The sequence below is a fragment of the Centruroides vittatus genome, unplaced genomic scaffold (genome assembly GCF_030686945.1).
Source record: "Centruroides vittatus isolate TY-2023 unplaced genomic scaffold, ASM3068694v2 contig_602, whole genome shotgun sequence".
NCBI lineage: Eukaryota > Metazoa > Arthropoda > Arachnida > Scorpiones > Buthidae > Centruroides > Centruroides vittatus.
Window position 1 is genome coordinate 80,722 of NW_027122368.1, and position 15,550 is coordinate 96,271.

General features: G+C 34.2%; 2 protein-coding genes across 2 annotated transcripts in view; one reads left to right on the top strand and one right to left on the bottom strand.

Annotated features, from left to right (window-relative positions):
• Positions 1-4,865, top strand: part of LOC136979293 (hypoxia-inducible factor 1-alpha inhibitor-like) — a 73,200-nt gene extending 68,335 nt beyond the window's left edge. Inside the window, exon 7 of the mRNA XM_067275235.1 lies at positions 4,354-4,865. Within this exon, the coding sequence (XP_067131336.1) occupies positions 4,354-4,398 (45 nt within the window). The 3' untranslated portion in view covers positions 4,399-4,865. The remainder of the gene's footprint in view (positions 1-4,353) is intronic.
• Positions 4,866-8,808: 3,943 nt separating this feature from the next.
• Positions 8,809-9,771, bottom strand: LOC136979320 (tigger transposable element-derived protein 7-like; the record flags this gene model as incomplete). The annotated part of the gene is made up of 2 exons (XM_067275265.1): positions 8,809-9,152; positions 9,312-9,771. Coding segments are annotated over 2 exons (684 nt in total), but the record flags the coding sequence as incomplete, so codon positions are not given.
• Positions 9,772-15,550: the final 5,779 nt, after the last annotated feature.

Below are 15,550 nucleotides of genomic sequence, written 5' to 3' on the forward strand. Positions count from 1 at the left end.
GAAATATGATTTTATCCGTTATCTTTATACTTTTCTTTCTGTATAATGTTTTATTTACGTTTATTTTCCTGTAATTTGAGACGATACAGCTTTAAAATAAACAGATCAGGTCTCAATTGCCAATAGATTATCTCAACTTTCACCGATTGTCGTCGGTTCCTTTGTAATCGGAGAGTAATAGGACCCTGTGTCAATTTTCACTGTTAAGTGTTAATTGTTTTTGCGGTAATCTGAGTAGAGGGGAGAAGTTACTTAATAAACCGCCAAGTGTTTTATTACTGTTTAAACAACTGCTCCCCAGTTGTTATTTTTAGTAATTGGAGAGGGGTAGATCGTGTTTCAAGGTCAGTGAAAGTTTATTACTTTCGCAACAGGGTGTCATCTGAGCTGCCACCCACTCCCCACTTAAATGACAACAACGTGCTAAGTGTTTTATTATTATATAAACAAAAACTCCTCTCCCTGTCAGAAGTGGGTCAAATGTCAAGGTTACTATTTAATAGTATTGAACAGAATGTTGTCCTTGATATTTAACTATCATTTTGTCAGAACTCTTTATTTTGAATACTTTTCTTATAATTTATTTCCGTTTCGGTTATAAAATTGTTTTTATCTCTTCTTTGTCATTATATATATATATATATAATGACAAATATATTATAAGAAAATTATAAGAAAAGTATTCAAAATAAAGAGTTCTGACAAAATGATAGTTAAATATCAAGGACAACATTCTGTTCAATACTATTAAATAGTAACCTTGACATTTGACCCACTTCTGACAGGGAGAGGAGTTTTTGTTTATATAATAATAAAACACTTAGCACGTTGTTGTCATTTAAGTGGGGAGTGGGTGGCAGCTCAGATGACACCCTGTTGCGAAAGTAATAAACTTTCACTGACCTTGAAACACGATCTACCCCTCTCCAATTACTAAAAATAACAACTGGGGAGCAGTTGTTTAAACAGTAATAAAACACTTGGCGGTTTATTAAGTAACTTCTCCCCTCTACTCAGATTACCGCAAAAACAATTAACACTTAACAGTGAAAATTGACACAGGGTCCTATTACTCTCCGATTACAAAGGAACCGACGACAATCGGTGAAAGTTGAGATAATCTATTGGCAATTGAGACCTGATCTGTTTATTTTAAAGCTGTATCGTCTCAAATTACAGGAAAATAAACGTAAATAAAACATTATACAGAAAGAAAAGTATAAAGATAACGGATAAAATCATATTTCTGACGATCAGTGGCGGCAAATTTACAATTTTAAAAGAAAAACGGCCTATGCTACACACGCAGTTTTAGGCAAGCGATGAGCGATTAGTCTTGTCAACCTGCAGAGCGCTTGACTGCACGCTTAAGTCCCTCCGGCTCGATTTCCTCACCCCTATTACGGCTCAAATCGGATCAGTCCACCTGAAACGCCTTTGCTAAGAGATAGAACGTCCTGGTGTAACAAGTGATCAATTTCCACAGCTGCGCAATCGATCGACTGATAGTCAATCATTTTGGTCGGGACTGTACACAAGAATCCATATACCAAATTCCTGTAAGTTGGACACCAACTGGTTCCATTTCCAGTGTCTAATTTAGTGAGGTTTTATTGTAATTATAAAAACTAACAGCAAAAATAAGACCAACAATTGTTCTACAAACATTGCTGGACTAGAAAGTTTTTATTACGGTAGCCCCTTACATAATTCATTTGATATATTTTGATTTGAATTTTTTTCAGTTCAAACATATAACCCCAATTTACAATAATGGATACATATTGGGTTGTTTGGAAAGTAATTTCTTTTTTTACCACCAGAGGAATTAGTTGTATTTTTACCCTCCAATTTCATTCTAAATCGTATTTTCATTATATATTTTGACAGCTGACATTTCAAGGCTTATTTATTAAAAAAATTTTTGATTCTTTGCAAGTGTTTTTTTTTTTTTTTTTTGTGTCCCATCAAATATGGAAAATTGAAAGCAGCATTTTCAGTATATTTTACTCTTTTATTACCAAAAAAATAATAATGTTGTTCAAGAAAGAAAAAAATTGTGTGACATGTATGGAGATGATGTGTTGACAGAATGACAGTGCCGAAACTGGTTCACAAAATTTCATTCTGGCAATTTTGATATTGAAGATGCACCACATTCTGAAAGGCTAGTTGAAGCTGATGAAGACAAAATAGAGGTATTGATTGAAGCAAACCATCGAATAACAACACAAGAAATTGCTGAGAGATTAAATTTGTCAAATTGAACTGTTTATGATCCATTGAAATGACTTGGTTTTGTTTCAAAGCTAGATATATGGTTCCACATGTTCCTAAAGAAAGAGATTTGCTTTGATGCATTGACATCTGTGATTTTCTTTTCAAACATCAAGAAAATGATTCATTCTTCTCTAACTGCGCTTAACTAATACTCAAATCTCGAAACAAAAACCTTTAATGCAGTCTTTTTATTCAGATTTTCTAACATTTTCGGCCAGTTTGAATGTCCTTCGTCGGAAACAGAAAAATCAAATGATTCTGATTTTTATAACGACATTTGTTCTAGATGTTTTTTAGATTTTTGAATTTCCTTAGAGGCTCATGCATAAATAATTACAATCTATATTGGTACTTGCACCAATATACAGATAAACTATATATACATATAAAACATGAATAAATAAATGACTAAATAAATAAAATAAATGTGTAAATAAATACAAAAATACATAATACAATTGCTGATATAGAGGACACCATAGTGCCTGTTTCTTTAACTGCTCATCCCTTTATTTTATAATAGAATATTCAAATTAAGCCTGCTCTCCAAACTGTTGAGATGTTACTGGACTCTCTGAAGTTTATTGCTAATTCTTCCTGGTTTGTCTTATGTGTGTGCCATGCTTCTGCATATTTCAAGTGTCTCTTATCCTGGATATTTTGTATTATTTTAGCTCTTTCCCAATCCACCCGTTACTTCTGTCGGATCTGCTATAACATATGTTGCTAGTGCAGTGACTGGCTGCTCCTTCTGCACATTCCTTTTATGCTCTTTTAACCTTTCTTTTAATAATCTCCCTGTGGCTTCGATGTAGTATAGTTCTTTTTGTGACCTTTTGTCCTGTACTGGACAAAAGGTGACAAAAAGAAGGGACTGGTATTCTATATATTTATGGAATCAAGCTCTGGTCTGTCTTCCTTGTCTGTGCATAGCATTTGGTATACTGTGGGATTCCTTTTAAAGATTATTGTTTTGTTTGTTTCTGCTCCTATTTCTTTGTAAATATTGCTTAAAGGTGCCATGTATTCCATTACTGTGTATTCTTTTATTCTTTCTCGTCATTACTTTCTTTATCGCCTATTCTTATTTTGTTAATAATGGCTTTTATCATATTCTGGTAGATACCACACTGTCTAGCTAGTTCTTTGATGTGATCTAATTCTTTAATTCTATCTTGTGGTTTGCTGCAGTGTGTATACACTCTTTATAAGTACGCAGAACATTGCTATTTTACAACATACCGAGTCGTGGGGGTTGCATGATATAAACAGCAGGTTATACGTCGTCTTCTGTAAACTTTTGTTGCGATTTCCCCTCCTTTCTTTATTTTTATTGCTATGTCTAGAAAATGCATACTTTTGTCATTCTCTTGCTCTAGTTCGAGTTTATATCAGTTTAAAAATAAGAATCATTCAATTATTATATTCCTGACGAAGGCGTTTCAAAATGGCTGAAAACATTAGAAAATCAAATTAAAAAGGCTGCATTACAAAGGTTTTTGTGTCGAAGCTTGATTAATTTAGTTTTCTACATATTTTTTATATTGTAAAATATATAAATTATTTAACATTTTCTCCATTTAAGAAGCACACTTGCACGTTTTTTTTTTTACCTGTCCAAAACAGAGATGCAACTTACATTCATAGTCCAAGAGAATGGTCAACAGTTGTAAGTAAGTATTCATCTACATAATGATAATATATTGTCTAAGTGTTTTTGGCAATATGCCAAATGGTTACATTAGCAGAAATGAGTTTTGCTGGTGAGAACATCAAATTTGAACTTCTTTTTAATCTTTAAAGTGTGCTTTTTCAGACAACATTAAAAGAAAAGTTCTAGTATACCTTAGAGAGTATGTAAATAGATAGTTCAGCAATTAATGTATGGTGTTAGAAAAACAATATGATCTTGTTATTTAACAAAACTTGGGAAAAATTTTTAAAAATTTATTTTATTCTCATTAAAAACTTCATAATGCATCTTATTGAAGAAATATTTTATATTTAAAAGCTAAAAGATTATTTTAAATTAAGAAAAAATTTATTTGAAAATACAAAGAATTTATTTTTCAGGTTGGACCATTACTTCGTGCGATGGTATTAGGAAGATATACGTAAGTTTTATTTAGGAAAAGAAGAAAACTTTCTCTATAAAGCCATTGTAGAAGATTTGCTAATTTATAAAGTTTCAGATATTTTGCACAAAGAAGTTGAACATTTTCCATAACTTATTACTAGATATTATCAGTTTTCTCACATCTGTGATTTAAAAAGGCAGGGATAGAAAATATAATAGTCTGTACAGGTAGTTAATAGAAAGTTATTTATCAGGATCTTTGATAACAGATTTTAGATGAAATGTAGTATTTTTTTAAAGTTTTTATTTAATAATAATCCTCAAAGCAATATTTATATTACTAGATGTAAAACAGCCTGATAAATGAGTAATTGATAATTAGCATTGCTCGTGTCAAATGTATAAAATTATTGCATATAGAATGCGTGTGTTGTTTCCCAAATCGAAACACACATTATTGTAAATCTATAATAAAAATATATAAAATAATATTTGTTTAAAATTTTAATTGCATTTGTCTTTAAATTTTCAATGAATTTAATTTGGATAGATATCTAAAAATAATAGAGGAACGCAAAAGAAACTCTTATGAGTAGTTTTTTTTTTATAAATTTTAAGATAGAAATAAGTTCATTAATAAATTAAGATCAGAGTTGACCAGTAACAAAAACACTGCAGTAATTTTGTATAGACAACTTGAGATAATTTTATTGCAAAGTCAATTTGAAAGCAGGTTTAGGCTATCTGCTAGTTTTAATTCATAATTATGACCTCATCCAACAGTTCTTTTGGCCGAACTTATCAACAGCATCTTTCAAAAACATGAAAAATCCTTTATATACTATAGACTTACTCATCTGTTATAACAGTCCCAAAAACCATCAGTCACATATTTAGTGTTTTTGAAAGGTCTCGGCAAACTTTAGTAGTTTGTTCTGTGGGTTATAAAAATGAAAAAATTCCATGTAAACACAGGTCTGAGAATTCTTCCTTTCAAAATTGTAGAAGTGTTAAGATTAGCCATAATTTAAAAATTTTACATCGTTCAAATTAATAACGAGTTACGGTTTTGATATGTTTTCGAGTAACATTTTAAGCATTGTTTAATATGATAAATCCTTACTCTACGTAAAATGAATGTCCATCATTTCCAATTTATTGCTAAGCCAATGGGAATACATGTGAAATGCAATAACTGTACACAACTTTTCATACTGCTGTAACTTATAGGACTAGGGACGGACTAGCCATAGGGTAGTTCTGGCAAATGCCAGAAGGGCCCGTGCCAAAATGGGCTGGTAGCATTAGAACTTCTATATGTAAAAGTATCGTTTGTTGAAATTTTCAAGTATTATAATATTCAAATGTGAATACTTTGTATAATCAACTACATTTGAATAAATATTGCTTTCTGGTTTGTTTTATTTTATTACCTCTTCATCCAGTTCTTTTGGAATATTACTATCTGACATTAGTTAAAGTGGGCCTGGTGATCCCGATGTTGTCAGATTCAAAATCACATCCCAATCCATTTCTGGAGTCCTTAAGTTTATAGGGGAGTTTTTCATTTAATGACCTGTAGAACATGCAGTTAGTTTGGCGAGACCTTTCAAAACATCCTGTATCCCTTGTCCATAGATCTCTCTTATTTATATTCTTTAATAAACTACACAAAAAACCTTTTTATTCTGCAGCCATTTTTATTGCTAATTCAAACATTTATTATTTGTTATGCAAAGCAGTCTGTGAAGAGTTTAAAGAGTTTATATTCTTTAAATAGATATTATACATTTATATTAGAACTTGTATCTTAAAAGCTGAGAAGTTTACAGTAATTCTCTTTAAACGTAATGACTCCCAGAGATCTATTTAGAAAGTAACTGAGTTTTGTTTTATTTTAGTCTGGTAACTGGAAATAAATCTAAGCTTAAAAAATTGATTAGTATATTTTTTTTGCAGGTAGTACTAGGCCTTTGACTATGGTATAAGTGTAAAAAAGATAACTAGTCTAAGTTTGAGATGAAAGCATATTATTAACATAGTAACCAATATTTGTTTTTCTTCCTTCCTTCAGATGGTTCTACTTCATAACACATTGTGTTTATTACATTATAATTATTTCAAAAAACTGGATACTATAATTACTACTATAATTAACTGAATATGAATGTCCCGATGTTGTCAGATTCAAAATCACATTAAATACATAAAATCACATTAAATCACATAAAATGCACCTTAATCCAGTAACAAAAACAAATGTAATAACCAAACTAACATTTTAGATCTTATTTGAAGATTCTCATCAGGTTCTTATGCTAGAACAGAAAACAATTTTAAAAATACAAAGTCTAACGATTTGAATTTTATTACACATCAAATGTGCAAAGGTTTAATATACAAATTGGTTAATATTTAACATAAAAATAAATACTCGTACATGAAACTAGTTAAAATAAAGGTGCTTTTCTGTTAACTGGATGCCAGTGTTAATTGTAATCTGATGTGTGATACTGTGGTCATATTGACATAATGGAAATGTATGAGAGTAATAAAAGTCAAGTAGATTTAACAAAACAAAATAATTAAAACTTGAATCAAATCACAAAGATGGATTAAAATGAAACCAAAAAAATAAAAATTAGAACTTGTTAAATTCCTAATCTGCTTTGTATCTTTTTTGTGTCATTTTTGTTGCGATGTTTGACATCATGTATATATTTCTATTAAAGTTTGTCTATTGAAATGTACTTTTACGTAATAAAATAGCCATTTCTTTACATAGTACTGTATACTGGTATATTGACTGGCTGTTGTTAATTTAAGGTCCACCAGTGATCAAATGGATAAGACTCCCCCCAACACTGATAGCTGGTCCTGGGATTGTGCTTTGCCATCGAGCAGGCCATGTGAAATTTTTCATGTTTTCTTTACATTAGTAACATCTAAATGGGGACCAGTTTTCCATAAAAGTCCTCCCAGGAGGTAACCCCCCTCAGCAGGATGTCCCTGTGCTGCGTTGCTGTAACCAAAAAATACAAACCTATTAAATGAATATATTCATTGTTTAGAGAGCTGTACTCTATAATATATACTGAGCTTTGTAGTTTTTGCTGCTGTTCAACAAAGAGTTAGAAAATGTCATGCAATACTTGACTGACTTTGCATTTGTAAAAAAATATCTTAACCTTTTATGTTTTATTATTTTTTTTCATCGCTAGTATGCTACACAAAAAATTAGCACTAAGAAGCATGTGAGTCACTTCAAGAAGCAAATGATTTTTTCAATGCGTGAGTGTATTGATTGATTGGTGTTATAAATCAAGACCACAAAGCCGTATGTATAACACAATAATTAACTTACTTTAACCTATAACCACTGCATAATACGATTCACAATTAGAATTCAAACGTTTTCTTAACTGCTTCGGGGATCTACCTCAAGAAAAAACAAGCTGGATCTTGTAAAACGAATACGAATACAAATTTTTTGAACTAATCGAACAATGTAAATTTCGAACGTCCAGTTTACTTAGTGTACCCGTTCACATGCTGTGTTTACAAATGTTCTAAATTAACAATTCATGTGCAAAAATGGATTTTAAATCACAATTCAGAAATTTTTAAATAAAAATGCACAATGTTTGAGATCGTATACAGTGGACCCTGATGTAATGCACATGTCGGGCGGGAAACAACACCCGCGTTATAAGGTGAACCGCATTATACCGAGCGGCGCGGTGGCAATGCAATAAATTTACTCAGAACAATTTGAGCTATATACTGAAACATCCCATTGACTACATACATATGTATTTTAATAAAAAAAACAATTTATTAAGTGTTTTTATTAAAATTCACACAACATAGTTATACATCTTAATAAGTACAGTACATACAGTATATGTATTATTTTATTTATGTACATAAGATACGATTGAAAACACAGTACTGTATGTAAAAACAAACACTATCTATAACTTGACTAAAATCTATGTATTCGACATCATTTCAATTACAAAACATCACTTTAAAAGGTGAGTAAGTTTTGTTTGTTTGTGTTTTGATAACTTCTGTATCATTTTTCTTTTGAAAGATGCTAATTCAACAATCTGACACTCTTAATATTTTCTTGTGATTCAGCCCATTTTATAACAGTTTCCATGGCTGTTATTGCTTCTTTGGTTGGTGGCGTTATATCAGCTATCCCACTGGCACTTTCATCATCATCATCATCTGTTTCTTCTTGACAATCTTCATCACCGCAAATGGATTCGATAGTCATTTCATCAGTCATATTCTGACAAATATCTTGTCTAGCTTCCACATCTAACCAATCAGTCAAAGAATCATTAGTTATTTCTGGCTCATTCAATATTTCTCAGATACAACAAATTTCAGCCTCAGTGAAGATATTATCTCAAGCTGAATTTGAATGTGTTGTGGTTTGGTCGAGATCAACTTGATTATTAGATTCATTTAATTTTTTCCAACAGTTTCTAATTGTCTCTGATGTGATTGCCTGCCAGGCAAGTCCAATACTGTAGGACACGTCTTTGAGATCCATTTTTTTAAAAAAATATGTTGACGTCAATGTCTGATGCTAATAATGACTTCATCATTTCTCTTCGGTAATTTGTTTTGAAAGCACTAATAATGCCTTGATCTAAAGGTTGTATAAGAGTAGTAGTATTTTTTGGAAGATACATTACTTTTATTTTACCATTGTTAGACACGAGGTTATCAGCCAGTGGATGAGCTGGGCAGTTATCTAAGAGAAGCAAAGCTTTTGGATCTAGAGTCAATCCTCTCAGAAATTTTTGCACAGACAGAACAAAGGAATTGTGAAACCAGTCATGAAATATGTTAGAAGTCATCCAAGCATTTGTGCTGTTTTTATAAACAGTTGGCAGAGATTTTATATTGATTGACTTGAAACATCATGGGTTTTGACTTTTACTTATGAGTGGCATCAACTTGTGATTATCAGCTTTATTTACACAAAATAAAGCTGTTATCCTTTCCTTGCTTAGTTTTAATCCTGCCTTTTGTGGGTTACTTTTTAGATCTAAGGTTTTACTTGGCAACATTCTGTAATATAATGCAGTCTCATCACAGTTATAAACTTGTGCATCAGTATACCCTTCTTTCTTAATGGAAATTGTGAACTGTTTGGAAAATTCTGCAGCTCCTTCAATATCACTAGACTTTGCTTCACCATAAATGGAAATTTGGAAGATGCCATGTTGTTTTTGCCAATGCCACAACCAACTGTCAGAAGCCTTAAAATCTCCTGCTTTTAAGCTTACATGGAATTTTTCAGCCTGCAACTTTAAAGCAGTTCCAGATACGGGAATACCTTCACTTCTTTTTTGCACAAACCATGCATAGAGGCAATCGTCAACATTTTGATTTTTTCAAAGTCTTGTCTTTTTTCGAGTAAGCCCAGTATCTTGGTCAAGCTTATCAACAAATGATTTCAGTTTTGTCTCCTCTGCCATCCAACCCCTTACAGTTCCTTCAGATATGCCATGTTCTCTTCTTATGTTTGCTTTCGAAACTCCGCTCTTTACTTTAGCAATAATGTCAAGCTTTTCTTTTACTCATCATGCATACAATAATTAAACACTTCAAAATACATGCAGGAACTCAATACATACACAATTACTCAATACGCAGTGACAATAAAATGCGCTACTCAGTAATGCCGCACCGACCTGTATAAACGTGTTTGAGCTTATCGCGTTGCGAACATCGTCCGCGCTATAACAAGGGTCCGCTGTAATCATAACTTATGTTTGTGTTCCTGCGGCATCCGTAAATAATTCTATAACGTTAACTTTTATTTTTTTATTATAGACTGCCAGGCCAATGAAAGACATATTTTGTCCCTTGAATTAAGGTAGGAGGATGTCTTGTATGCTTTAAAAATTTCAATTGCTTCCAACCATTTGAGGTGGTCAAGTTGTGGGGTGGTGACTATTAGTTTTGCTCCTGTGAAGTCTGGTACAATATCAGAATCCCTGGCATATGTGGAGAGAGAGTGACGTGGTACTGTGCATACATCTGTGTTGTGTTGTATATCCGACTTATGTTCTTTTATCCTGACTTCCACTTACCATTTGGTTGATCCTATATACACCATATCTATTAAACCTGTTGTCCCTGATAGGGACCCTATAGATGCCTGGCATTTTGTTTGGGTTAGAGGGATCTTTTCCATTGCGTAATAAATTGAAAGTAGTGGGGCATTTGCTATATACAATGTTGACACTACATTCCTTTGCGATGCCAGCATATACAGATCCAAGAAGGGGTTGTAAGTGATAGGTATCCTCTCCTTCTCCACCCTCTGCTTATCGCTCTGATTTACCGTCTGAATATTGGAGGTCTCCATTGCCCGTTTGTGGCATTCAGAGATTCTTTGTATTAGATTGTAGTACCCATGTGTTTTGGCTGTCCCATCTATGCAGTTTAACTCTTCATTGAGTGCTATTTGCGTAGATAAATGTGAGTATGCCCTTCTAACTAAAGCCCGAAATGCAGCAGTGTCTTGTACCGAATGGGGTCACAGGAGCCAGTTGGTATGTAGGTGGATACAGTGGTGATATTCGGCGGGTTCGCACAGGTTCGGCCGAACCCGTTGTTAAAATTTTCAGTTTCCCAAACCTTGTTAAACACACGGAACATTTCTCAGTGGGTTTGTTTTTTTAAGAAAATATATTAAAATATGCGTATTATACTCTGTAATACTACTAAACTAGGGCCTTATACCCCGTTTGCACTGAGCATTTCAATCTAGATTGTGAGCAAGGTCAGGGAGTATGTCTCGGTGCGATCTCTCTCGACCGTTTCAATCGAGGTTTAATCGCGATCGATTCAAGAGTGTTCTTGAAAGTAGATCCAGTCATAAGAGAGATCCCGGAATGCTACGCGCGCGAGACAATACAAGATGGCTGTGGAACACGTGTCGGGCTATGGACAGCGAAAGAAAAAGTATAATGTATCTCGAGAGACGATGACATACATGTGCCTATTTCTAGAAGCGCCAGATTGCGGTAAAGAATTTCTCTACCTCGAAAAAAAAAAGGTCGACAGCTCTAAAATACTATTGTTACCTGGCCTTCTCCCATGGCTCGTTACGTTCTAAATACGCCACTGATTGTTAGATATATAGTTGCAAGAAAATGTATTGTATTTATTTCTAGCCAAAACTTCCATTTCGTTTGTCGGTGATTGTCAGGGAAAAATTTTCTGCTAGCGAACCCCTTGTTAAATATTTCGAATATCACCACTGGGTGGATACTGCTGATGGTTTACAATAGACTGATGTGATGACGTTAGATCCCTCAATTGTGATGTCTAAGAAATGGACCCTAGTTTGGCTGTGTTGCTCTGCTTCCAAGTGTAGTCCAAAAGGATTATCATTCATTGTGTCGATAGATCGGGTGAGATTGGGTGTTGTTTTCCAAAAAATATCATCATCATTCACATATCTTTTGTATAGGATGATGTCTTGTAGGAAGCTTGGAAGGGTCCCGCTCTCCAGTTGTCTTACAACTAATTCACATATGTCTCGGGATACCGATTACCCATTGGGACGCCTCTGGTTTGTGAGTAGCCCACTCATGGGTAGAAGAAAAATACAGTAGTATCACAAAACTTTAAATTTGTAAATTTTTATTATATTACAATGCATGTTCTTATATGATTTTAATTAATTAAATGAATACGGAAATTTCAGAAATTACTTAAAGCGTCATCTAAATCACAGTTACAATTTTATGGCTGTTCATGTTAAGTTTTACTGGTTTTTTTATGTCAAAAACATTATTATTAACGTAAAAAATATTTTATATCTTTAACTATATTAAAAGTAACAGTACATTTTAAAAAGTTCTTTTTAGCAATACTGGCCAATATTCTTTGCTTTTAATATAAAGGTAACTTTTTTACATTTTCGTTAAATATATCGGTATTTATAATTCATAACACTGTAAAAGCTTAATATTTTTAACTATAGAGAATAGTTCAAAACGCACAGAAAAAATGGAATTATTGCGAAAAAGGGTCTCGATTTTCTTCGAAGTGTAATATTTATTTTAAAAAACAATTAAACTATTGCAATAACATTTCTAATTTAGTAGACCACTTAAGACGTAAACATGCTTCTGTACTCCTATACTGCCGCAAAATTTAAAAGCAAACAAAGGAAAACAGTATTTATGAAATTGCAAATATTGCGCTTGTATTATTTAAATTTAAAACATTACATTTTAATTGCATTTAAAGTTTGTAAGAATGATCAAATATAGAATAAATACGGTAATTGATTATTTCAATATAAATTTCACCTAACTACAGATCTGTCTTTCAAAAATCCAAGAATGTCCAGATTATCAAAAGTTTCTGCAATAAAATTTCATCAATCAGCTCACATTGTCAGTGTGCAAAACCTTGACGTTATGGACTGTATTATTAATATTTATGTGGCAGCAAACCTGATATCATTATCCCTTTCCCTATCCAAATTCTGAAATCCAGTTAAAAGTTATAATCTTTATTACTTGGTAGCAGGCTTTAAATGTGTATAACGGGCGCTGTTGAGTAACCGTCGTTGCTGGTGACGTTTTGCTAGAGAAATTGTTAACACTATTTTATAGTTAACTTTTGAGTTTTTTACTTAATTTGCCACTTAAGTTGGTGCATCCTTTCTTTTGTGACATTCTGTGTTGTTATCGGTTTTACTTATTTTTTTGGAAATGTTCACACATACTCCTCCGGGAATGCCAAACTACACCCAAGAAGAACGGAAGGGAACTAAACATCACCGTTCTCCGAGCGATCCCGGTGCAAAATATCCAAAATTAAAACATTACTTTAAGAGACAATCTTCTCCGGACTCGGATTTAGAAGAAATGTCATCCTTACGGCAATATTTGGAGACTACTTTGAGCGCAGTAATGGTGCAATTGAAGTGTATCGAAGATAGGCTCGCCAATTCGGAAATGGCTAACCAGTCAACCTTGTCCCTGGTAAGGAAACTGGAAACTGATTTTTCTAAAATGTGTTCGCGACTAGACAAAGTGGAACAGCAACAACAATTTCCTTTGGACGGCATTGGTGAGTTACACTCCTTTGCTTACGATAGACAAGTTAATGCTTCCAACAGAAGCATTAACTTGTCTATCGTAATTTAATGATGTTTAATTATAATATTCCGCACGAGTTAGACATGAAGGATCACATTGTTAATCTATTATCTAAGGAATTGGATGCGGCTGATCTATCGGAGCATAATATTGTTGGTATTTCCTGTCTGCGGGGTAAAGCTCGGGAATTCTATTGTATCCAGTTATCGTCCTGGAAATGTAACTATTTATTGCAAAAATTCAACAAGAAGATCAGGAAAGACCGGTGAAGTTTAGGTTGGCGACGGATCTTTCATTTAATTCGCGTGTTCGCCGTAAAAACCTGTTAACTTTTTAAAAGACTACTGGGAAGCTGGTCGTCGTGTTTTTTTTTTTGCGAGATGATGCATTGTGCGTTGACGATAAGAGATTTACGTATTCCATCTCGGGCCATCGATTAATAGAAGTTCCTGTTTCTTTTTTATTTTGAATTTTTCTTTCCGTAAGAGTGAAGGTTTGGCAAGATTTTCAGCTTTTACCGTGTCCGGTCCAGTCTAGTTCGGGCTATTGTTCGACCTCGTTTTTTTTTTTTTTTTGGAATTGCTGTGGGTTTAGCACCAAGCGCTCATTGTTGGATTATTTGATTAAAAGACCAGATTTAATTTGTTTGGCCCTTGTTGAGACCTGGATGGTTTCAATAGAGGGCGATTTTCTTGCTAAGTTTCTTCCAGTTAACTGGAAGTATTTTATGATCGCAGCTGAAAAACCATTGGGCCCGGGTAAGGGGTGTACTATAGATTACTCCCTATGGAATTTCAGGACTTTGATTATATATTTGAACTCAGGGGACCGAGACGAGTTCAACGATACCCTACTTTTGGACCGGAGACGAAAAATAAAAAAGTTATCATACCTTTTTCGGCGATCGCGCGATGATAGGGAGTCGCGTCGCTCTCCGCTAAGTCGGCCTCGCTATCGCGATCGGGAGTCCCGTCGCTTGCCGTTAAAATTGCCTTTAGTAGACGTTCCCCCCTTCTTTTACTTCGTTCAAGAACTACCGTGAATCGATCACTAGTTTAGCACATGGCGGCGTGTGGTGGCGCCCGTACGAGAGGTCAGTCGGGCCGCCATGTTCGCTGCCATAACCGAAATGGCGATCGCGCGATGATCGGAAGTCGCGTCGCTCTCTCCGCTCTCGTATCGCTTGTTTAACCCTCCGGGAGATGACCGTAGTCCGACGTCACGGTTTGCAGACTTTACCGCAAGATGGCAGTACTAGCAACTATGGTGCCGTCTTCGTGAGTGCATTAAAAAAGTATGGTAAGTGAAAAAGTATGATAACTTTTTTATTTTTCGTCTCCGGTCCAAAAGTAGGGTACCGTTGAACTCGTCTCGGTCCCCTGAGTTTCAATATATAATCAAAGTTCTGAAATTCCATAGGGAGTAATCTATAGTACACCCCGGGTAGGCCCCATGGCAGAATTTTGTTCTTTTTTGATGAAGCTAGAGGGCACTTCGAGTTATTGGAAACTTACCCAGAATTGATGGTGATTGGTTACTCGGCTCTCGAACCTAGGAGTATCTTGGTGTTGATAGTATATGCCAGTTTGCTAAGGCAGCAAGGCTTACGTCTTGATTTGTTTTCTTCTAATTTGAATTCCTGGTCTTCGTCTTATCACGGTATAGTGATAATGGGCGATTTTAACGTCCATATTGGTGAGGAAATTGATTCACATTTGAATGTAGCTTCTTCTAATATTTTCAACGTCAGACGGTCAAAAGATTTAAAGGTTGATACGGCCAGGAGATAGCTTCTGCGTTGGTTGATTGAACACGATCTCATCCTTCTTAATGGTCGTAGTAAGGGAGATTTTCCGGGTGAATTAACTTTTCTGTAGAAAGTGGGTAGCTCGGTTATAGACTTTATAGTCATTTCTCAGAATCTGGTTCACATGTTCGAATCCCTATGTGTTGGATCTCTCTCATCCTCTGATCATTTTCCAGTGGAATTACAGATGGCGACCAGAAACAGATTTTCCTTCGTTGATGAGCCTCATCCCAT